General features: G+C 40.2%; 1 protein-coding gene across 5 annotated transcripts in view; it reads left to right on the top strand.

Annotated features, from left to right (window-relative positions):
- dennd1b (DENN domain containing 1B) overlaps positions 1 to 23697 on the top strand; it is a 163316-nt gene that overhangs the window by 110266 nt on the left and 29353 nt on the right. For all 5 annotated transcript variants that reach the window (XR_016115620.1, XM_089001451.1, XM_089001453.1 and 2 more), the window contains 3 exons: positions 6023 to 6148; positions 12059 to 12160; positions 21460 to 21550. Coding sequence is in view for 4 of the 5 variants with exons in the window: in XM_089001451.1 (XP_088857577.1) it covers positions 6023 to 6148; positions 12059 to 12160; positions 21460 to 21550 (319 nt within the window). In the remaining variant the exon portion in view is untranslated. The remainder of the gene's footprint in view (positions 1 to 6022; positions 6149 to 12058; positions 12161 to 21459; positions 21551 to 23697) is intronic.

Genomic DNA, 23697 nt, shown 5'->3' with positions numbered 1-23697 from the left:
AGTTACGAACAACAGTACATACAAATATTTTTGTAGTAACATACGTAGTATTCTTTCCAGTTCCAGAGAATATATTTTACTTATACAAGCCTTAAACATACTTATATAACACACACCAAAAACTTTTGTAGACCTTTTTTTTTTTTACTTTATGTTACTTCCGGGTTGAGTGAACGCTGGCGCTTGTGGCTGCCGCTGCTCACCCGCAGAAAAAAAAATCCTGTGACTGTAAAGTGTCCTTGAGAGTTTTGAAAGGCGCCTATAAATAAAATGTATTATTATTATAAGCCTTAAACATACTTATATAAGCCTTAAACATACGTTCCATCCAAAATCTAGCACTGAAGCAACTTATGAACAAATTCACCTTACGAACGACAGTTCGTATCGTTTCTCATTCACAAGTTGGGAGCGTCTTTAATGACGTTTTTTGTTGTTGTTGTTGTTTTGACATCAAGATGGTGCCGCGAGAGTGCCTGCCTTCACAGCCGGTCCTTTATTTTGTTTTTCTACTTCTTCGTTACCTTTCCTCTTCCATTTTTCACTTTGTTGCTGTGAAATGTAAATGTGGATTGGATTGGATTTACCTTTATGAGTCTCGCAGTGCAGAATTTTTCTACTGCGAGACTCATAAAGGCTAATCCAATCCGATACCAAACTGTTAATGTCAATGTGACCTGTTTCCATCGCATATGTGCGTGTTTGTGTGTGTGTGTGTGTGTGTGTGTGTGTGTGTGTGTGTGTGTGTGTGTGTGTGTGTGTGTTTATTAACGTCTCATTAGAGCATTAAGATGCTGGATCTGTTTTAAATGCGCATACACATTTCCTGCATGCACACGACATAAGAGTGTATAAAATACAGTTTTATCATTCATCGCATGGGCATCAGAAAGTGTCACAGTCCTAGCGCACTGGTGCATTTATTTCAACAAGTGACGATCAATATTTCAGCAAGGCTTTTTTTTTTTTAGACGAACGTGAACGATTTGGCTGAACGTCAGTATCTCCCCCATAATAGGCATACTTAATTTTTTTGTATACATATTAATGCATCGCAGTACATGCGCACAGATGTCTTAATAGTGCGGTATCATCCGTTACAATCAGGCAGAGATCGTCATTGCACCTGCTAATTATCGTTTCCAGCTGGAGAGTTAAATGGAGATCTGCTCGTTGTCTGACTTTCGACCTCATGCTCTTTATGTGACGCACTTCAAAACCCTGTTTGGAGCTAGCTGGGCCCGGGCCTTAATGAGGCCCCGTGTCTGCCCTCTGTGGGCTGCGCGCTTCGGATGCCCCGCTTTCATCCGCGAGCGTCCTCCCTTGATGTAAATTGAAAAGATCACAGCTTTGGGGAGAAGACCTGGGCTGAAAAGGCCTCTCTGCATAGATTATGAATATCATAACTCAACAGTTTTCTTTGCCTAAACCCACCACCACCCCTCCGTACGCCCACTCCCCCTCTCCTGCCGCCACCCTTTCCTCCGCACAATGCAATAGTTCTAATTGGACCCAATGGGGGGACTCGCTGGCTTTGATCTCATCACCGCCACTGTGACTTTACACTAAAAAATGTCACCGCCAAATAGGGTTATCACCTGTAGAGCCTGGCCTTCCTCTGATGCCTGTACGCGTCTCGTTAGTTTCACTCAAACTGGAGAAGTTAATTAGTTTGACAGAACCATTACCGGAGAGACGTACCTGATGATTGCCGCGTGGGCTCCACAGTCAAACTCCAATTACCAAACACCTTTATTTTTTATGTGATATGTAAAATGCACATCCCGATCGCGGCGCCTTGCTCTCGGCTCTCTTGACAAAACCGATATTCAAGTGTGTTTCACGCGCTGCCAATATATTTGTAACTGTTGATTGATCACCCACATGTGACAAAGGAAGAATTTTAATCAACCTTAAACTTTTCAACATAACTTTTTCACCCCTAACACTGACAGAGAAAGACAGACAAAAGAGAAAGAGAGACAAAAAAAAACACAAGTGATATTGTCCCCATCTCATTAAAAAGTCTTTGCCACTGCGCTGCTCTCAGCCAGTTGTAGCGTAAACTCAGCTAGCCTGTCTTGTCTGACGGTCTTTGGGGTATGCCTCCCCCTCTTAGAATATTGAGTTTTAGGACTACATCAACGTTAGAAACCTTAGACTCTTGTCTTGCATCAGAAAAAAAAAGTTCATTCCTAAGTTTTTGAGTTATTTGAGCTTGAAATGAGGGTGGATGTCCAAAATACAATGCAAGACAGACATATTGGTTTATATAGCGTCTTAACAACAACTGAAGCTGGAACAAAGCGCTGACATGGAAAAAAAGGGAAATACTGACCCCTTGTGGAAAAAAAAAACATTGCCAGAGGTCTGACCAGCACTTAATCGCTATATCATTCCTAAGTTGTATGGTTCTGGAGTTATCTGAGCTTGTAATGCGGGCGGCTGTACAAAAGGTAAATGCTGCCCCCTCGTGGAAGGGACCAAACATGGCCAGAGGTCTGGCCAACGCTTTATTGGCACCCAGGCAAGAAAAAACAAAACCCGAACAAATTTGGGAATGGCGCTCTACATGCCATTTTCAATTCCCAAATTTATTCGTGAATGAGGTAATTGAAAAAAATACACGCTCGATTAGTAGAGTTCGCAGAATGGAAAAAAGCATTGACAGGGGTCTGACCATTGCTTTATCGTCACCCCCCCTCCACTGCAAGGAAAAAAAAAACCAAAACCCGCAAAGAAATTCGGGAATTGCACACCGCGTCATATTTTCAATATAAAATCTAGAACAAAAATTGTTGGGAGAGATTTAAAATGTTTTCTAGACAACACCCTGTGACTATAAAGTGTCCTTGACAGTTTTGAAAGGTGCTAATAAATGAAATGAAATGTAATATTATTATTATTATTATTATTATTATAATTATTATTATATGAATTATTGAAGTATATTTTTAGAAATTATAGAAAGTTAGCTAGCTAGATAGCTAGCTAACTTTCTATCTATTTGAGTTATTCCAGGTTGAGTGAACTCTGGTGCATGTAGCTGCCGCTGCTCACCCACAGAAAAACTGATCCTGTGACTGTAAAGTGACCTTGAAAGTTTTGAAAGGCGCTTATAAATACAATGTATTATTATTATTATTACTATTATTATTACTATTACTATTATTACTAAAATTATTATTATTATTATTATTATTATTATTATTATTATTATTACTCTTACTATTACTGTTATTATTATTACTAAAATTATTATTATTATTATTACTCTTACTATTACTGTTATTATTATTACTAAAATTATTATTATTATTATTATTATTATTATTATTATTATTACACCCGACCCACCAGCAAATACGGGAGAAATAAAGAGACATTTTAATGTATTGCAAAGATGGCGGGGAAGGGGATTGGGGGTATCCGAAAAGGCACATAAACATGAAATATTAATTTTTGAAAGAGCTTTCCACAAACATTCAAGCATTTAGCACAATGAGTGAATATGGAGATGAAACTTGTTAATTTAACCGTGATCAACTTTCTGTTTGATGCCCCGAGAGCATTTGCAATGGCAGCGCGGGGGATGCTGTGGAAAGTGAGAAAAGCCCAGGAGGAATGAATCGACGCTGCTCATTTTGTCTCTGTCCCAGTTTAAGACTGACACACTCTCTCCGTCTCTCTGTTGCCTCCTTTCTTCTGCTCGCACTCTCTGTTCTTTTCCGCCTGTCCTTCGCCTGAGCTCTCTGAACACTTTGCTTCTCCTCCCTGAAGTTTTCCCGATCGGCTAATTGCGGAAATCCAGACAGCAATGTCTCGGGATCGCGGCCGCTTAACAGCGTGATGATTTGGCCCGTCTCTGTTCACACTTGGTCCTGTGAGGCCAAGCTACATGCTGTCATTTGGTTATGGACTTCACTTACTGGCAGTCAGCACTTTTATTGCAATTTTTTGACAAGTGAGGGACTATTTTGGTTAGATAAGCATTAAATGTAGGCTTGTATTAATGCAATGAGTGGAACATATAATAATAATAATAATAATAATAATAATAATCCGGTTCCAAGCCCAGATAAATACAGAGGGTTGTGTCAGGAAGGGCATCCGACGTACAAGCTTGGCCAAAACAAACATGCGGATCGAACCTCTAAAGATGGAGGACACTGATTTGCTGTTTGCCCTTGAAGGAAAAGCTGAAAGGAAAATATTATAAATATAAAAAAAAATAATATTTCTACATTTCTTGATTGATTGGCCTTCCTCAAGGCCATTGAAATGATTCAGCATAAACATTTCCTCCCAAAACCAAATTTTCGGTTATAGTTAACCATGTACATCATGAGTCTTGTATCTATTGTAATTTAAAACGAATGAAAAGTACAGTGATACCTCGGTTTACGAACCCCTTGGCTTAGGAACTTTTCGGTTTACGAACGTTAACGTTATGAAAATGTTACCTTGGCATACGAACTATTTTTCGGGGTACACACGGAACTGCCACAATGAGTGATGTGTCGTTCGCGAACGAGCCCATTCTCCTAACAAGAAAATGGCAGCCGGCTTTTTTTGGTCCTCTATTCCCTGCCCCCAGTCGTCGGTTAAAGCCACGTGATTGGTCAAAAACGCAGCAGTGAGGGGAGGGGGTTTAAACATTAAAAAGACAGGCAGAGGACAAAGAAAGAGTGACATAATTGTATCCAAAACAGTGAAATTTGGACTCGTTTCAACTTTGATAGTTCAAAGGCAGAGTGTATGTAGACTGCAAGGTTAAAACACCCATTAATCAGGCTACACAAATAACCCGCACTAGCCATCAGTTCAATTTGAAATGAAAAGACAAGCAAGGGAATCCGCTATTAATGGTGTTTCTAGTGTGTCTGCTTGTATCTGTTGCTGTTGCAATATCACAACTTCCAAGATGTACAACCCAGAGCTCCTTGAGACACTTTATGCAAAAAGCTATCCATTCTATCAAGCCATCAACGACCATCACAAAGGTAAATAAAACAACTTTATTATATAGTACAGTTTATTTCTTTCATAATAATAACATAGCACATTTATTATACATAACATATGGTATATTTTGTGTCGTTTTAAGGCTTAGAAAATTAGAAAGTAGAAAATTAAGTTTTATGAGGACCTGGGAATGCATTATTCTCATTTTAATGGTTTCCTATGGGAAATTAATTTTTGAGATACACACTTTTCACCTTACACACACTGTCTGGGAACCAATTAAGTTCATAAGCCAAGGTATCACTGTACAGTCCAAAAATGAAACGATGCACAATCAGCAAAGTAGGCACAGCCCACACAGAGAGCAGCCAGCACTTCTTTTCAGCCTTTTCCTCTTCTTCCTCCTCACCTGCTCAGTCAGACTGCTGCTGAGCAGGTGAGGAGAGTCTCTCCACTGCCTCTCTCCCAGACTCCCCGGGGACTGTGGCCAGGGTGAATCTTTTGTCATCCTAAAACAAGCTTGGGCCTGCTGCTCCTTTCCTCTCGCTTGGTGTCTTGGAGAGGGGGAAAATAATTAAAGACATTTTATGTCAAGAGGCTCTTTCTAGAGTGAGCTGGAAGAGCCATCGCGGGAAGGCTGGAACACAGTGGAGGTGGAAAGAAGAAGTCGGGTGGGGGGGCAGGGGGGGTAAGAAATGGAAAAAGTCAAAAGCAAAAAAAAAAAGGTGACGGGAAAGAGAGTGGCTATGTGAGGAAAATCACGGATGTGAGTTTCCATTTCCCCTCTTGCCACTCCCCATCGTCTGCTCAATTAGCAAAGCAGCAGGTGCTCCGAGCAGCACAACGCGTACAAACGTTGGTAAGGCTCGAGCATTCCTTTTCTTTTCCTCTTTCTATTTTTCTTTCTCGTGATGACCTGCCAATGTGATATTTCACACATTGAATGGGCTAGCTGCTTCCCCGCCATCCCACCAATTTCAGAGGTGCTAATTTAACTTTTTACCCCTCTATATCCATACCTCTCTCACTGCCATTCTCTCATCATGTTTACCGCCAGGTGTCCTCTTTGAAGAGCAAGCTCAAGAAGCAGGCGACAGCAACAGGGAGCGGCGTGGCAAGAGCCTTCCTGAGAGCGCAGGCCGCTCTCTTTGGCTCCTACCGAGATGCCCTCCGATATAAACCTGTAAGTGTCACCGTTGACACACAACACGATGTCACATCTTGACTTGTTGACCTAGCTAACTTTGGTATCTCATTCACTGCCAGATATCTGCAAAAATATGCCCACTCCGGTGCCAGGGTTTTTGTCATTTTCACTCAAATTGCAGGATCCACAAAATATTGAGTTATAGGACGACATAAACATTCAATGCAGCGTAAGTGTCACGGTTTGCGAGGTGGTGATGGTGGTGGATCCCAAAAAAGCAGGCAGGAGGGAGCAGCGGGATGTATTTGACAAATTGTACTAAAATAAAGTCAGCAGGAACAATATCTAAAACATCAAAGTCATCTGAACAGAAAAGTACAAAGTATCAAAGAAAACCATGAGTAAAAATCTGTCATGATGAAACAAACGCGACAGGGTGAAGCAAACACCGAATGGTCGTGCCGGGAGTCCTTTTGACTGCCACTGATTGGAACGACCAACACCTGTGCAGCTGCAGGCGGGGCCGACAGCGGCACCCGTTGGTCGGCAACCAGATCGTGACAATAAGAAACCTTAGACTCTCTTCTTTCATCATAAAAAAGGAGTTAATTCCTAAATGATATGGTCATGGAGTTATATGAGCTTGAAATGAGGGTGGCTGTCCAAAATACAATGATACATATTGGTTTATATAGCGTTTTAACAACAGCTGAAGCTGGAATAAAGCGCTAACATGGAAGAAAGGGATATGTTGCCCCTTGTGGAAGGGAAAAAAAATGACCAGAGGCTGTGGCCAGCGCTTTATCGGCACCGTAGCAAGAAAAAACAAAACCCAAACAAATTCGGGAATGGCGCTCTACGTCATATTTTCAATTCCTGAATACATTCGTGAATGGCTGTGAATGAGTTAATAAGAAGCGGTCAATTTTGAGTAGTTCTCTTTTGCACCAATCAAAAGTCGGGACTCATTACCGTATTTTCTGGTGAATAAGGCGCACCGGACTATAAGGCGCACCTTCAATGATAATGTGTGTGTGTGTATGTAATAATAATAATAATAATAATAATAATAATAATAATACATTATATTTTAAGCGCCTTTCAAAGCTCTCAAGGACACTTTACAGCCATAGACAAGCATAGGTACTATAATAAATAAAATACAATCACAAAATAGAATACAATAAATAAAATACTATTATAAATAGAAACAAGAGAAAGAGCTACACAGAAAATGCAATTTTAAATAGGTGGTTTTTAGATGGGATTTTGAAGAAAATTAAAGCTTTTGGGTGCGCCTTATACACCGGAAAACACATTATTATGATGATGACGATGGTTATTATTATTAGTAGTAGTATTATTAGTATTAGTATTAGTATTAGTATTAGTATTAGTATATATTTTTTTCATTGTATGGTCTGAATCAATCAATTGAATCATACCTACCAATATACAGTAAAGTCTCGTTATATCGATATTCAAGGGAGTCCGAAAAAATATCGATATAACCGGGACTATCGATATATCCGACCCTGTTTGCATGTAATTTTCTCCGTACGTGCATAGAAATAGTATCGATATAACCGGGACTATCGATATATCCGATATCGATATAACGAGACTTTACTGTATTTAGAGAATAGATTTGAATGCACACCAACTTGTTGCCCTGTCGGAATGTAACACACACGCTACCAAACTCAGTTAGGCCGAATTGAGTCGAATGTCAGCCGTTGCACTGATCCCGTTGAGATTGTAAGTAAAAGGTGAATTTGCAGGCGGAGTGCAAGTTTGACGTGGGCCTGTCTGGCTGTCCTGAAAGGACGTTTCTTTTGAAGATCTCTTTTAGCCGCCTTTGGAGTTTGACTTTCCTGCGCTGAGCCCCGCTAACATCACTTTACTTGATCTTTGCTGCAGATCAGGTCTGAGTTGGAGCTGCGTATACTACAGCATGTCCTGTTTGACAAATAGCAAAGCCTTTGTTCCTTTAGCTTTGAAGCTAATTGGACTTTGTGGACTACCACTCGCCAAGATGCTACATTATTGATGCCGTCTTGTTTTTCTGTGAATACAGACGGTACACGAGCAAACTGCCTCCTTTCTGACACAGGCACTCACACTTGTTGTGTGTTGGCAATATATGTGGTGATTTCTTACAGTCAGTGTTCTTGCAAAAGTCTCTGTGTTACCATAACACAGTAAATAAAACACTGGGAAATACTAATGGGTCCGAAATCAATCCAATAAGTCAAAAGATATTTGTAGGTCCATCATTTGCCACCCCGTGTTCTCTCAGACGCTCAACTCCTGCTCAAATAGTATTTCAAGTTACTTTTGATATTGATGAAGCCATGTCAGGTTTCTTGGCTTGGTTACAATCAAGTAGCTGAACTCATTCACTGCCAGACGACGTGCAAAAATGTGTCCACTCCAGTGCCAGGGTTCTTGTCATTGTCACTCAAATTCAAGGATCCACAGAATATTGAGAATTCGGACTACATAAGCATTCAATGCAGTGTAAGAAACCTTAGACTTCTTCTTTCGACATAAAAAAAATGCTAATTCCTAAATTATATGGTTCTGGTTCTCTATTAGCTTAAAAGGAGGGCGGCTGTTCAAAATACAATGCAATATACAGACGCTCCCCAACTTACGAACGAGATACGTTCCGAACAGTCGTTTGTAAGGTGAATTCGTATGGAAGTTGCTTCATGGCTATATTTTGTATGGAATGTAAGTTTAAGGTATTGGTTTGTACTGAAAAATAAATATTTAATAAAATATATGCTCTATAAAAATATGTACATGTACAACTGGAGAGAATACTACCTATGTTACAACAAAAATGTTCATATGTACCGCTGTTCGTAACTCGAATGTTCGTAAGTAGGGAATGTCTATACATATTGGTTAATATAGTGCTTGAACAACAGCTGAAGCTGGAACAAAGCGCTGACATGGAAAAAAGGGAAATGCTGCCCCCTTATATAATATACGTGGAAGAAAACTAAATTACCGGTACATTTGAAACTCCACTCAGGAGGGACTGAGTGTTTCTTCGAGTCTTGAACCGTGTACGAATGACTCACAATGTCAATGAAATGTATTATTATTATTATTAGCTATATAGCTATCTAAGTGGCTATCTATCTATCTGTTGGCTATCTATTAGCTATCTACTGGCTGGTTAGCTAGCTTTATATCTGTGTATTTAATAGTAACATTCAGTGTATTAGCTAACTATCTAGCTGGCTAGCTATTAGCTATAGTGATATCTAGGTGGCTAACTGTCTAGCAAGCTATCTGTTGGCTATCTATTGGCTATCTACTAGCTTTCTATTTTCTTTCGGGTTGAGTGAACGCTGGCGCGTGTGGCTGCCGCTGTTCACCCACAGAAAAACTTATCCTGTGGATTTAAAGTCACCTTGAGAGTTTTGAAAGGCGCTTATAAATGAAATGTATTATTATTATTATTATTAATGTGCCAAAATGCATCATTCTGAGCAAATGTGCACCAACGCTTGGATTCATACTTGAATATTGACATTTCTAATGTAAACAAGCTGAAATTTTTACCAGGGTGAGATGTGATATTGCTAAGGCTGTAACATCACAAAAACATCTCCAAATGATGTTTTTTTGAAATACACTGCATCACTGGTTGAGTACTATGTGGCCCTGATAAGAATTTCCCAGTATTCTGTTCAGTTTGGCTCTGCCCATTCGGCCGGAGGCGGCAGCAGCCAGATGGGGCCTGGAAAAATGATTCAACTCTCCATTACATGAAAATGAGCCTTGAAATCTTTGTGTGTGCGTGATGTAAGTGGAGCATTATTCCTGTGATGTATTTTGGGCCACTGCGATCATCCGCCCATCCCTGAAAATGGGGTTAGTCTCCAAGTGTTGTTGTTGTTTTTTGTTTTGTTTTGTTTTTTTTGTCACATTGCGCTCACAGCCAGACCACCAGACAACAGCCATTGTTTTACAGCCAAAGAATGTAGAGCATCAATTGCCCTATGTGAGAATTCCGTTAATTATCTGAAAGCATGTTTTGAAAATGACTTGGGGGGGGGGGGGTCTCAGTGTGTGATTGGCCTGCAGTAGATTTGTTGTCATCTTGTGTCTACAGCTCACAAGCCAACAGACATGATGTAAGGAACAGTAATAAAGTGTTCATGTGAAGCACTCTGGAATTCACTGGGACTACGTACAGACTGCTCAGGGACCTAGTTTTATTTTAGTTTTTTTTTTCTTCCCTCCTCTAACCATCTCAGACATTTCTCGACCCACTAATGAAGAATTTTTTTGAAATACTTATTTTGGGAGAGCTTCAAAGCTGAACGCAAACACTGTGTGGATGACCTTGTTGTGTTTATCTGATAGTCCCAGTGGCCCGGGTACTTCTCATCCTGTTGACTTGGTCCCCGTTGGCTCTTTATCTGAAGTCTACAGTCTCGGGTCTTAAACTGGACACTGATTTTAAACTTGGACGACAAATCGGTGCTGGTGTTAAATGCAGTTTCTGTCATCTTGGGCAGCTGGCAAAAATAAAAGCTTTCTCATGAGCACCTTGAAGCAGTAATTCATGCCTTTGTCACATCTCGGCTCGATGACTGTAATGTGCTTTACTTTGGAGTCAGCCAATCCTCCATGAAGCATCTCTAGCTGGTCCAGATTACTGCTGCTCGCCTCTTGACTGGTACTCATAAGAGGGAGCATGTACAGTGATACCTCGGTTTACGAACCCCTTGGCTTACTAACGTTTACGAACGTTACATTTATGAAAATTTTACCTTAGCATACAAACTTTTTTCGGACACCGAACTGCCTCAATGGGTGTTGTGTCGTTCGCGAATCAGCCTTTTCTTCTAACAACAAAATGGTATCCGACTGTTTTTGTCCTCCATTCCCCGCCCCCAGTCTTCGATTAACATTCTAATGGCTTCTACAAATTCATAACTGCCCTAGAGAGGAAACAACATGGACCGTGGAAAAACATGAGTTTGACATCCCTGTCTTAAAGGACAACCGACGTCACTTTTTTGTTTCCTAACTGACATCAGAAAAACGTTTTATAGCATCTAAAATACCCAAAACACGCAGTATGATATTTTTATTCAAATGCAAAGCACCAATAAAAATGACTTAGTGTCCAAAATCTGCAAAAAAATTAGCTGCGAATTGGGCATTTTCAGAAAGTCCCGCCCCCAGTTCGTGACATCACGCGAAGACGTCTTGCATTGCTGGAGAATCAAAACAATGGCTTCAGATTCGGAGAATATGCTTTCTTGTTACACATCCAGTTATGAATATGATTCAAATAGTTCTGAAGAGGAAAGCATACATGTTTGCAATCGATTAAAGAATTTATTCCGTGCCATTTTGAGTTAACATTGGGGGGAAATGTCTCACCCAAAAAGAGGCACAAAATGGCCACCGAGCTGTTGTGAGGAATGAATCAGCATTAACACAGGCTGATAAATTCCTTCCATGGAGGTTGGGCGCCCTCCTCTGGCGGCTTTTGGGTGCAACATGAGGGTTTCAGACCAAACAAGTACAGCAAAGTACATTGACGTGATGTAAGGACTGCTACAACGTGTCTTTTTTTCGGTCAGGGGCGTTCCTTTAGTGACGTCACGTACGGACTCGTCACCAACTCAAAAACAAGACTTCCGGAATATTCAGCGCGAGTCTTAAAACGTAAAATATAGCTAAATGCGGTGGAATCTTATTAAAATACGCTCAGTAGAAGTCATTTGAAGCCATTTTACAAATTATGGACACAACTTGTCCGGAGACGTCCGTTATCCTTTGAGACAAACTTGGTTTAAAATCTTTGAGCACCACTTTAAACAATTGGGTTTATGTTTTGACCACTTTCCACCCAACCTGTTGATGTTTGTTAAAAAAAAAGGCTAATCTTTTCTTTGTGGCTCCTTTTAGGGGGAGCCAATAACATTCTGTGAGGAGAGTTTTGTCAGCCATCGCTCAAGCACGATGAGAACCTTTTTGTCCATGGCGGTCAACCTGCAACTCTTCAAACAGGTACAAACAACTGTCTTTGTTTGTCTAATTCTGCAGTAGTGGGATTATTCTATTGTATGGCTTTACACTTTGCCTTCATCTGACTTTTATTTTTCAAATGATCAACTTGTAGAAAAGTTGAAGAAAAGGTTAAAAAAAAGTCACCCATTTTTAGCATTTTTGAACATTGTATCAAGGTTCAAGGTGTACCCCGGCTACTTCCCGAAGGCAGCTGGGATAGACTACAGCTCGCCCACAATTCTCGTGTGCACTTAATAAGCCAATTAGAAAATGGGTGGATGAATCAAGTCATCACTTTGTTGATGTCTGTGTAGGCTCTCAGTCGTACAGGAGTGGTCCATCGAGGAAAAGCTTTCTTCAGTCATCATCTGTACTTCTTTGAAGGTGTCGGACCTTTGGCTCCTCATTCAAAGAGCTTCGTCAGTGAACTAAAGTTGTGCTGGTAATCCTGGCCCTACATATATCCCTAATGGACAGAGGTGGCTGTGCCAGGCCTCTGCTCTGATAGGTCCCTGCTCTAAGGTTGGGGGAGCAGTGACACTCCCTGAAGCCAACCTATTGTACTATTACTGGATCTGGTTTCACTTCATTAGCATGACTAAGCCTATGTGGTATCGGTTTAAGAAGTCTGTTGTATGCACGGTCTAAATTAAACCTTAAACCAGCATGGCGATTTAGTGAAGGTTTTTGCTGTTTAAAAAAAATCTTCTATTCCTCTTTTAATTCATCTCTGTCCATGAGGGATATAGGACCAGGGTTACCAGCACAACTTTAGTCCATTGACGAAGCTCTTCGGATGAGGAGCGAAACGACACCTTCAAAAAAGTACAGATGACGGCTGAAGAAACCTTTTCCTCCATTTTGTGGGTGTTCTTGTAGCCATTTTTATGCTGTGCGCTAAACTAATGATGTGCTGAGTCGGTGTAATTGAAGTTATTTAGAATTTGTACATTTTTTCCGGCCCTCCCGCGTGATGAGAAGCAGTCAAGACAGAAACACGGACTCAGAGATGGTCATTGACCTCATCAAAAATGTTTACAGTGCTTATCTCAGCACACACACTCTAACCAGCCCGAGCGCGTTACAAGAATTTTAATTAAGAACATTTCCAATTCACCACTGGCACATTGTATTCCACCATGGCTTGAACTGTGTTTACGTGCATACACCTTGCGCGTGCGGACATCCTTTATTCATTTCAAGCTGCAGGAGCTTTTCAATCACTCATATATACTTGATGGTTTGTCCCTCCTAATCCCTTTCTGCCATACACTAGGCAGCCCCGTGTCTGAGCCAAGTGGAAAGACACCCTGCTACGAAAAACATTTTTCTTCACCCCTTGAACTTTTCTTTATGATCTCTGACCCGTGATAGTAGTGCGATTCAACCCCCAGAGTACAGCACGGCGGACCTCAATCAGTCTTTTGTTTCTTTAGGACACTTTGCTCCATCTATAATTTTCCCAGAGCTGAGCAGATAGCGAGCAGCAGTTCAAAGCCTCCTCCCAGCCGCCTCCTTGCCTCCGCTCTAACGTTGGGAAACAGACCCTTATCTGCACTCGAGCACGGGGGCTGGGATGCGCTTATCTCTCCTACTCCTCTTTCGACCGAGATGCCAGTGGCGTGCGCGAGCTCTGCACTGGCCTTGACCCATATCCGCTCCAGCAACACACAATCATTCAATGGGCAAAACGGTGTAGCCCTGTAATTTATGAGGCTCGACTCATATGTAAATATTAAAGAAACACCATTTTTTGTTTCCTAACTGACATCAGAAAAACGTTTTATAGCATCTAAAATACCCAAAACATGCAGGCTGATATTTTTAGTCAAATGCAAAACACCAATAATAATGAGTTAAAGTGTTCCAAAACTACTTCAAAATGACGTTGGGATGGCAAGTTTCATGTCCCGCCCCCTTGTTCGTGACGTCAGGCCAAGACGTCTTTGCCTTAGAATCAAAACAATGGCTTCAGATTCGGAGAAGATGCTTTCTTGTTACTCCTCCAGTTATGAATATGATTCAAATAGTTCTGAAGAGGAAAGCATACATATTTGCAATCGATTAAAGAAGTCCTTCCGGATCATTTCCAGGCATCTGGACTCCAATGTAGGGTCCCGGAAAATGCACAAGATGGCGCCCAAGCTCCGTTGGAAATGGGCTGATTTGTCTGCTGGGAATTTGTGTCAACTAGTATCAAATAGTAGTCTTGGTGCAACACACAACGATTCACCATTGCGTTATTTATGTTTTTTCCTTCTAATTTCGCCATCAACACGGATCAACGCGACGTTTTCAGACCAAACAAAGTACCCAAAATACATTGTGTGTCGCTTTCTCGGTCAGGGGCGTTCCTTCAGTGACATCACGTCAGGAATCGTCACCAACTCGAAAACAAGACTTCCTAAATATTCAGTGCGAGTCTTAAAACGTAAAATATAGCTACATGCCATGGAATCTTTGTAAAATACACTCAGTAGAAGTCATTTGAAGTGATTTGACAAATTATAGACACAACTTGTCCAGAGGTGTCGGTTGTCCTTTAAATATTAGCTTCAAGCTAACAAATTCTATTGTGGAACATTACACCTCAACTGATCGTTGTGTCATATTCCACACAAAATGCACAATGGCCGCTAAACTCTGCGTCCTTTGACCCTTACCTGTTATTATTGATTGGCAAACACAAATCCAATCTATTTTCCGTGAAAAGTTGTTTCAAGTCAGAGGGAACAGCGTGGTGTTGACCTCTTCCAATGAATTCATTGCATCCTCATGTCATGTAGAAATGAAGAATCAGTGTTACAATAGATTTTGATAGATGCCACCATTGTTTTGTCCCATGTAGTTTTCTAAATCACTGATACCAGGAGCACACATGAGTATCAAAGGGAAATGCAGTAATGATACATCTTTAGGTGAATTATGTGCAGTACTTGGAAAGCATTTTCCAACCGCATACTATACACACAGAATCTAAATGTTAATGGTGTATTTTAAAAGATTAGCAGAATATACAGCATGTCCTGTCATCTGTAAGGGTGGAGATAATAATTAAGAGTTATCTCAATTGTGTGGAACTGTTGGTTAACTCATTCACTGCCAGACATGTGCAAAATCTGTTGGCTATCTGCTGGCCCGCTAGCTGGTTGGCTGGCTATCTATTGGCTATCTACTAGCAAGCTAGTAGGCTATCTATTGGCTATCTAGTGACTGGCTGGCTAGTTGGCTGGCAATCTATTGGCTCTCTATTAGCTAGTTAGCTACTTAGCTGGCTATCTATTTGCTATCTGCTGGCTGGCTATGTATTAGCTATCTGGTGGCTAGCTGGCTGGTTGGCTGGCTATCTATTGGCTGTCTATTAGCTAGCTGGCTCGTTTTTTTTATTTATTCGAGTTATTCCGGGTTGAGTGAAGGGCGGTGCATGTGGCTGCTGCTGCTCACCCACAGAAAAACTGATCCATTGACGGTAAAGTGACCTTGAGAGTTTTGAAAGGAACTTACAAATGAAATGTATTATTATTAAAAATATGCCCAACCCAGTGCTACATAAACATTCAATGCAGCATAAGAAACCTTAGACTCTTTTATTGCATCAAAAAAAGTTAATTCCTAAATAATATGGGTCTGGAGTTATATCGGCTGTCCAAAATACAATGCAATACATACATTATGGTTTATATAGCGCTTTAACAACAACTGAAACTAGAATAAAGCGCTAACATGGATAAAAGGGAAATGCTGCCCCTTTGTGGAAAAGAAAAAAACATTGCCAGAGGCCATGAACAGTGCTTAATCAGCACCCAAGCATGAAAAAACTAAACCTGAAAAAAAATCGGAAATGGCGCTCTACCTCCTATTTTCAATTCACAAATATACTCGTGAATGGCAGTGAATGAGTTAATCCTAATTTTAGTAAAATAAATGAATGTTCATCTCATTTTTTTCCCATGACAGCATTATTATGCTTAATACAACATAAAAAAAGAACAAGTTGGAAAAAAAGTAATTAAAAATATTTAAAACCAACAATCCACCAATGGATCAATAATTGTGGCCATTTTCAAAATAGGAAATGCTGTAATATGGCCCCAGTTTTACCTCACATATTTATCAGAATCAGAAAGCCTTTAATAGTCCCACAATGGGGACATTTTCATTAAAAAAAATATTATTTGTATAATATATAGCCATCAATTCATATTTTTTTCCAGCCACTCAAAGGTCTTTCCTATCAGCCAGCCACGACCTCGAAACCCAAGCATCCACTCCCTCTCTCCGCCTCTCTCACACAGACACACACACGGACGCATTCTCCATGTGTGCGTGTGTGTGTGTGTGTGTGTTTCTCCGAGTCAATGAACGCTCTTCCTAAGCATGATAAATCTAAACCACACACATTTGAATTGAGTGTCCAGTGGACGATTGCCAAAATCTACTATTCACACAACTTTTGACCCGGCAGTCATTTATCATCTATCTGCCATACTTGATCACTTGTAAACATTTAGTATCCATTAAACCAATTGAACCGTCAGGGCCTGCAAGGCCTTGTCTGCTGGCCTAAAAGCATTTGAAAATAACACACTAATGCGAATTATATTTTATCCATGAATTCTTATTAAATACAGTAAAGTCTCGTTATATCGATATCGGATATATCGATAGTCCCGGTTATATCGATACTATTTCTATGCACGCACGGAGAAAATTACATGCAAACAGGGTCGGATATATCGATAGTCCCGGTTATATCGATATTTTTTCGGACTCCCTTGAATATCGATATAACGAGACTTTACTGTAATTGCAAATTGTCTTTCAGCTTGCTTTCATTGCTTTTCCCCTGTTGTCCTGCTTCCAAATGTGTGATTTCATATTTAAAGGACAACCGACACCATTTTTTGTGTCCTAACAGAAAATCTAAAATACCCAAAACGAGCAGGCTGATAGTTTTAGTCAAATGCAAAACACCGATAACAATGAGTTAAAGTGTCACAAAACTACTTCAAAATTCCTCGGAAATGGCGAGTTTCAGAAGGTCCCGCCCCCTTGTTCGTGACGTCACGCCAGGACGTATTGCCATGCTCTAGATAGAATCAAAACAATGGCTTCAGATTCAGAGAAGATGCTTTCTTGTTACTCATCCAGTTATGAATATGTTTCAAATACAGTAAAGTCTCGTTATATCGATATTCAAGGGAGTCCGAAAAAATATCGATATAACCGGGACTATCGATATATCCGACCCTGTTTGCATGTAATTTTCACCGTGCGTGCATAGAAATAGTATCGATATAACCGGGACTATCGATATATCCGATATCGATATAACGAGACTTTACTGTAGTTCTGAAGAGAAATACGTCTGTATAAGCTCTCAGTCGTACAGGAGTGGTCCATCGATGAAAAGGTTTCTTCAGCCGTCATATGTCCTTCTTTGAAGGTGTGGGACGTTTCGCTTCTTATCCTAGAAACTTGGTCAGCAAAGTAAAGTCTTACTCATAGTTTTCGCAGAGTCCGGCACCGCTACGTCTGGACAGTAGGGATATATATATATAGGGCCGAAACTACCAGTAAGACTTTAGTTTGCTGACGAAGTTTCTTGGATAAGAAGCGAAACGTCCGACACTTTCAAAGAAGGACATATGACGGCTGAAGAAACCTTTTCATCGATGTCTGAAGATTCCAATGTAGCATCCCGGAAAATGCACAAGATGGCGCCCAAGCTCCGTTGGAAATGGGCTGATTTGTCTGCTGGGAATTTGTGTCAACTAGTATCAAATAGTAGTCTTGGTGCAACACACAACGATTCACCATTGCGTTATTTATGTTTTTTCCTTCTAATTTCGCCATCAACACGGATCAACGCGAAGTTTTCAGACCAAACAAAGTACCCAAAATGCATTGTGTGTCACTTTCTCGGTCAGGGGCGTTCCTTCAGTGACGTCACGTCTGGAAACTCGAAAACAAGACTTCCTGAATATTCAGCGCGAGTCTTAAAATGTAATATATAGCTATATGCGGTGGAATATTTGTAAAATACGCTATGTAGAAGTCATTTGAAGTGATTTTACAAATTATGGACACAACTTGTAAGGAGGCGTCGGTTGTCCTTTAAGAGCTTTCAAAGATGGCTTGATTTTTTTTTTTTGTCGGTGCGTGTGTGTAATCCTTCTGACAGGCTCAATGACAGAGAAAGTACAATTTCACTGGTGCAGATAATTAATCCAGACAGACTCCTGGAAACACAAGGACCCCCGATTGCTCGAGAAAAAAAAGTTACATCGAATGGAGTATTAAAGGTGCTTTCAGTACTCCTCTGATCTTTAACTAAGAACATCAAGACTGTAAAAAAAAATTAACATACTACTAATTTGTTCTCGCTTTTTTGATGTATGTTAGGTAGGTCGGAAATGATTGTTTTTGTGCTGACACGTCAGTAATAATGAATGCCCACCATGAGTCAAGTAATCAGCCTGAGTGAGCTAAGTGGCATCTTTGGCTCGGTGTTGATTTGGGTTGATTATTCGCACTAATTGGAGCAGCCAAGTAGTCGAGTAGTTTCTCACCTCTCATTAAAATGATCTAATGATGAGCTTCCAGCCTCCTGACCAAAGGAGCGGGTGGCTGCGGGGATTGTTAGTTAGCAGGCAGTCCCAGAGGAACGTGGCCAAAAACAACCTATGCCCTTGTTGCGTATTGGACACACTTGCAAAGAGGAACAAATTAGAGCCACACTGGGAATGGGTGAAATGGGCTCAAAATAAAATACAGGACTCTCCTCTCAGTCAAATCCCCTAATCACAAAAAATACATAAAATAAAATACAAAAAATAATTATAACCAATTACAGATTTGAAACACATTTTGGAGGGTGCCTCTTCCAATTGTTCTTTGGAGATTTCACCACTGGTGTTTGATTGGATTTAGATCTGGACTTACTGCTGCTATTTTCAGAACTTTCCAGCATTGTGTCTGAAGCCATTTGGAGGGGCTTTTTGAAGTATTTCTGGAAGACCCCTCACCACTAGCCGAGACCGGTTTGCCGTTCATTGGTCACTCTTTCTTTGGCTAGAAAATTACAAATTTCAACTTTAGTCATCGTGCGATAGTTGTATATTGTATAATGATCATTAGTTATATATAGTCATCAAATGGTGAGTATAGTTTTGCTTTGTTTGAATGCTGCTGTGCCGATGACCATTTTGTGTTTGGGAGCCGTTTATTGAGCATCTTCATCTTTATGAAGAGCCGATCATAGTTTGGGGAAACTCTGACGTTGACCAGCACCTTCCAGAACACCTTTTGGGTTACCAACTCAAAATATGATTGGTTAGAGCAACAGTTTGATCGACACATTTGATGCAACAGGGCTCGTAGAACTGATTGTGAAGGCGTACAGGTAGATTTCTGACCCTGGTAACGAATGTTGGCTGAAATGTGATTGGTTACATGCTTAAATACGAAAACGCACGTCTGTTAGCAGCACAAGGAAAAGCAATGAAAGGAAGCTGAAAGACAATTTTGAATTATTTAATAAGAATTCATGGACAAAATATAATTCAGATTAGTCTGTGATTCATATATTTTTAGGCCAACAGAGAAGGCCTTGCAGGCCCTGACGGCCCCCCCACTGGTCAGTTGTCCTGTAAAGGCCTACATTCCTGCTGCTGTATAAGGTTAATGTTCAAGAAATAATAATAATAATAATAATAATAATAATACATTTAATTTATAAGCACCTTTCAAAACTCTCAAGGACACTTTACAGTCACATTATATATTTTTTCTGCCGGTGAGCAGCGGTAGCCACACGCACCAGCGTTTACTCAACCCGGAAGTAACTCAAATAAATAGAAAGATAGCTAGCTAGCTAATATATACAGTAATAATAATACGTTTCATTTAAAAGTGCCTTTCAAAACTCTCCAGGACACTTTACAGTTACAGGATATTTTTTCTGCGGGTGAGCAGTGGCAGCCACACTCGCCAGCGTTTACTCAACCCGGAAGTAACTCAAATAGATAGAAAGCGAGCTAGCTAGCTAATAGATACAGTCATAGTAATAATAATACTCATACATTTCATTTATAAGTGCCTTTCAAAACTCTCAAGGACACTTTACAGTCACATGATATTTTTTTGTGCGGGTGAGCAGCGACAGCCACACGCACCAGCGTTTACTCAACCCGGAAGTAACTCAAATAAATAGAAAGATAGCTAGCTAGCTAATATATACAGTAATAATAATAATACGTTTCATTTAAAAGCGCCTTTCAAAACTCTCCAGGACACTTTACAGTTACAGGATATTTTTTCTGCGGGCGAGCAGTGGCAGCCACACTCGCCAGCGTTGACTCAACCCGGAAGTAACTCAAATAGATAGAAAGTGAGCTAGCTAGCTAATAGATACAGTCATAGTAATAATAATAATAATCATACATTTCATTTATAAGTGCCTTTCAAAACTCTCCAGGACACTTTACAGTTACAGGATATTTTTTCTGCGGGTGAGCAGGGGCAGCCACACTCGCCAGCGTTTACTCAACCCGGAAGTAACTCAAATAGATAGAAAGCGAGCTAGCTAGCTAATAGATACAGTCATAGTAATAATAATAATAATCATACATTTCATTTATAAGTGCCTTTCAAAACTCTCAAGGACACTTTACAGTCACATGAATTTTTTTTTCTGCGGGTGAGCAGCGGCAGCCACACGCGCCAGCGTTCTCTCAAAGTAACTCAAATAGATAGAAATCTAGCGAGCTAACAGATACATTTTACATTACATCCTCTTATGTTATTAAAAGCCGGTTATATACTACCCCACCACAAAAGATTTCTTTTTCACAATTTTTTTTGCATTGAGACATATCAAATACAAGTTCAATTATTTATTCAAGGTTATGTTCAACATTTTTTTTTACCACTTTGATGTCCAAGTCTTTGATTTGGATGTTACTTGCACACTTGTGGCGTTTCCTGAAATGTGCGCTTTGTTGCCTTTCAGCTTCATATTTATGAGATGGTGATTTACGTGCTCCAAAGGACGGAAATGAAACTTCCTCATGTCTTGCACACTGTTTGCAATGCTCGCTCACATGCTCCACATTAGCCAGTCTCTATTACCTGCAAAGCGCCTAATCTTTGTCTTGCGTTTCCGCCCGCCAGGATTAATAACACCCCGGTGTCGCCCCGGTGATTGACTCTGTGTCCGTATATCACTTTAAGTGTGTAACTTGCGCCCCCACCCCCTTCCTCCCCTTTAATAAAGCAGTTGTAATTTATGTTTGTAGTTCATCGACGGACGGCTGGCCAAATTGAACGCAGGCCGCGGCTTCACCGACGTGTTTGAAGAAGAGATCACAGAGGGGGGCTTTTGTGGAAGTGAGTTTTGACAAAGCTGTTCATCAATTAGTCACTTTGGATTAACTTGCCGTATTTTTTGGTTTCCCAATGAAAAGTTATCGTGTACAAGTAACAAAGTGATGAATGGAACAATGCGCCTTTAAGTTCTTCAGGGCTATATTCTAACGAGAAACCTTTAAAGGACAACCAACACTATTTTTTGTTTCCTAACTGACATCATGAAAACGTTTTTTAGCATCTAAAATACCCAAAACACGCAGGCTGATATTTTTAGTCAAATGCAAAACACTAATAAAAATGATTTAAGGTGTCCAAAATCTGCCACAAATCAGCTCGAAACTGGGGATTTTCAGAAAGTCCCGCCCCCAGTTTGTGACGTCACACCAGGTCATCTTGCCTTGCTCAAGAAACAAAACAATGGGCTCATGTAGTTCAGATTCGGAGAAGATGCTTTCTTGTTACTCTTCCAGTTACGAATATGATTCAAATAGTTCTGAAGAGGAAAGCATACATGTTTGCAATCGATTAAAGGAGTCCTCCCATATCAAGTCAAGCCGTCAATGACAGCAATGTAGCGTCCCAGAAAATGCACAAGATGGCGCCCAAGCTCCGTTGGAAATGGGCTGATTTGTCTGCTGGGAATTTGTGTCAACTAGTATCAAATAGTAGTCTTGGTGCAACACACGATTCACCATCGCGTTATTTATGTTTTCCTTCTAATTTCGCCATCAACACGGATCAACACAAAGTTTTCAGACCAAAGTATCGCAAAATGCATTGTGTGAACTTTCTCAGTCAGGGGCGTTCCTTCCGTGACGTGACATCAGGAATCGTCACCATCTCAAAATCAGGACTTCCTGAATATTCAGCACGAGTCTTAAAACATAAAATATAGCTATAGGCGGTGGAATCTTTGTAAAATCCGCTCAGTAGAAGTCGTTTGAGGCGATTTTACAAATTATGGACATAACTTGTCCGGAGGCGTCGGTTTTCCTTTAAATGCTGTCCTTTAAGTGCTGAAAGATTGTTTTCCTCTGAAATCCAAATACATAACACACATTGATGAGCTGCTTTAGACCATTGGTTTATTTTTAATTCTTATTGATATAAAAGGCAACTTCAAGCTTTGGAAAACACCTTGAAGTGACAGAAACATTGAAAAGATCGGATCATTGCAGCACCTTTTCAAAAGGAATTAGTTCCATTCATGTTTGATTGGCGCCTAACGTGATAAAAAGCGAACAGGAAATTTGGTGGGATCTGGCAAAGAACAATTGATATAAACAATTCAATTTGGTTTGTCAGCAACGACAACAGACATCTGAGAGGAAATGAAATCCTAAAGGAATTGGAACGCGAGCGCCCCAGGTTTTTACTCGTATATTTACAAAGAATAGAGAAATGTGTCATTATTCCATTTATCATCAGCTATTTTGGCTTTTGGCATCAACACTAACCAAATAAAAACAGTGAAATTCCGCAATCAAGTAATTGTGTTCATCAGTCAAGTGTTTCTTTAAAAAAAACACTAAAATGACATCTTTTCTTTTGTTTTCACTTTAAATAATCTTATGAAATATTTAAACCATATTCATGATTTGTAGCACGTGTATCAATAATATCTGCCTCTGTCAAACAAAAGTTAAGTTCCCAAAAATCTTTTTCCTCTCGGCCTGTACAGCAAGAGAAAGCAAACGACAACACAATAAATCACATTGAGAGTTTGCGTTGAACGAATCAATTATGATTTATTCATTTGTTCTTCATTTCATTCCAGCCATATTTTACATTTAACTCATTCACTGCCAGACATGTGCAATGAGAATTACTACTACATAAACATTCAATGCGGCGTAAGAAACCTTACACTCTTTTCTTTCATCAGAAAAAAAGAGTTAATTCCTACGTTTTATGGGTCTGGAGTTATATGAGGTTGAAATAGGGGTGGCCGTATAAAATACAATGCAATACATACATATTAACAATAACAATAGTAATAACAATACATTTTATTTCAAAGGGCCTTTCAAAGCTCTTAAGGACACTTTCCAGTCATGGGATAAGATTTTTTTTTTTTGTGCGGGTGAGCAGCGGCAGCCATTCGTGCCATCGTTCACTCAACCCGGAAGTAACGTAAACTCACGCCACTAATGTTGGTGTGTATA

This window comes from Hippocampus bargibanti, linkage group LG07 (assembly GCF_051943395.1).
Source record: "Hippocampus bargibanti isolate YZ-2025 linkage group LG07, ASM5194339v1, whole genome shotgun sequence".
Taxonomy (NCBI): domain Eukaryota; kingdom Metazoa; phylum Chordata; class Actinopteri; order Syngnathiformes; family Syngnathidae; genus Hippocampus; species Hippocampus bargibanti.
This window is presented reverse-complemented; position numbering and strand designations above follow the sequence as displayed.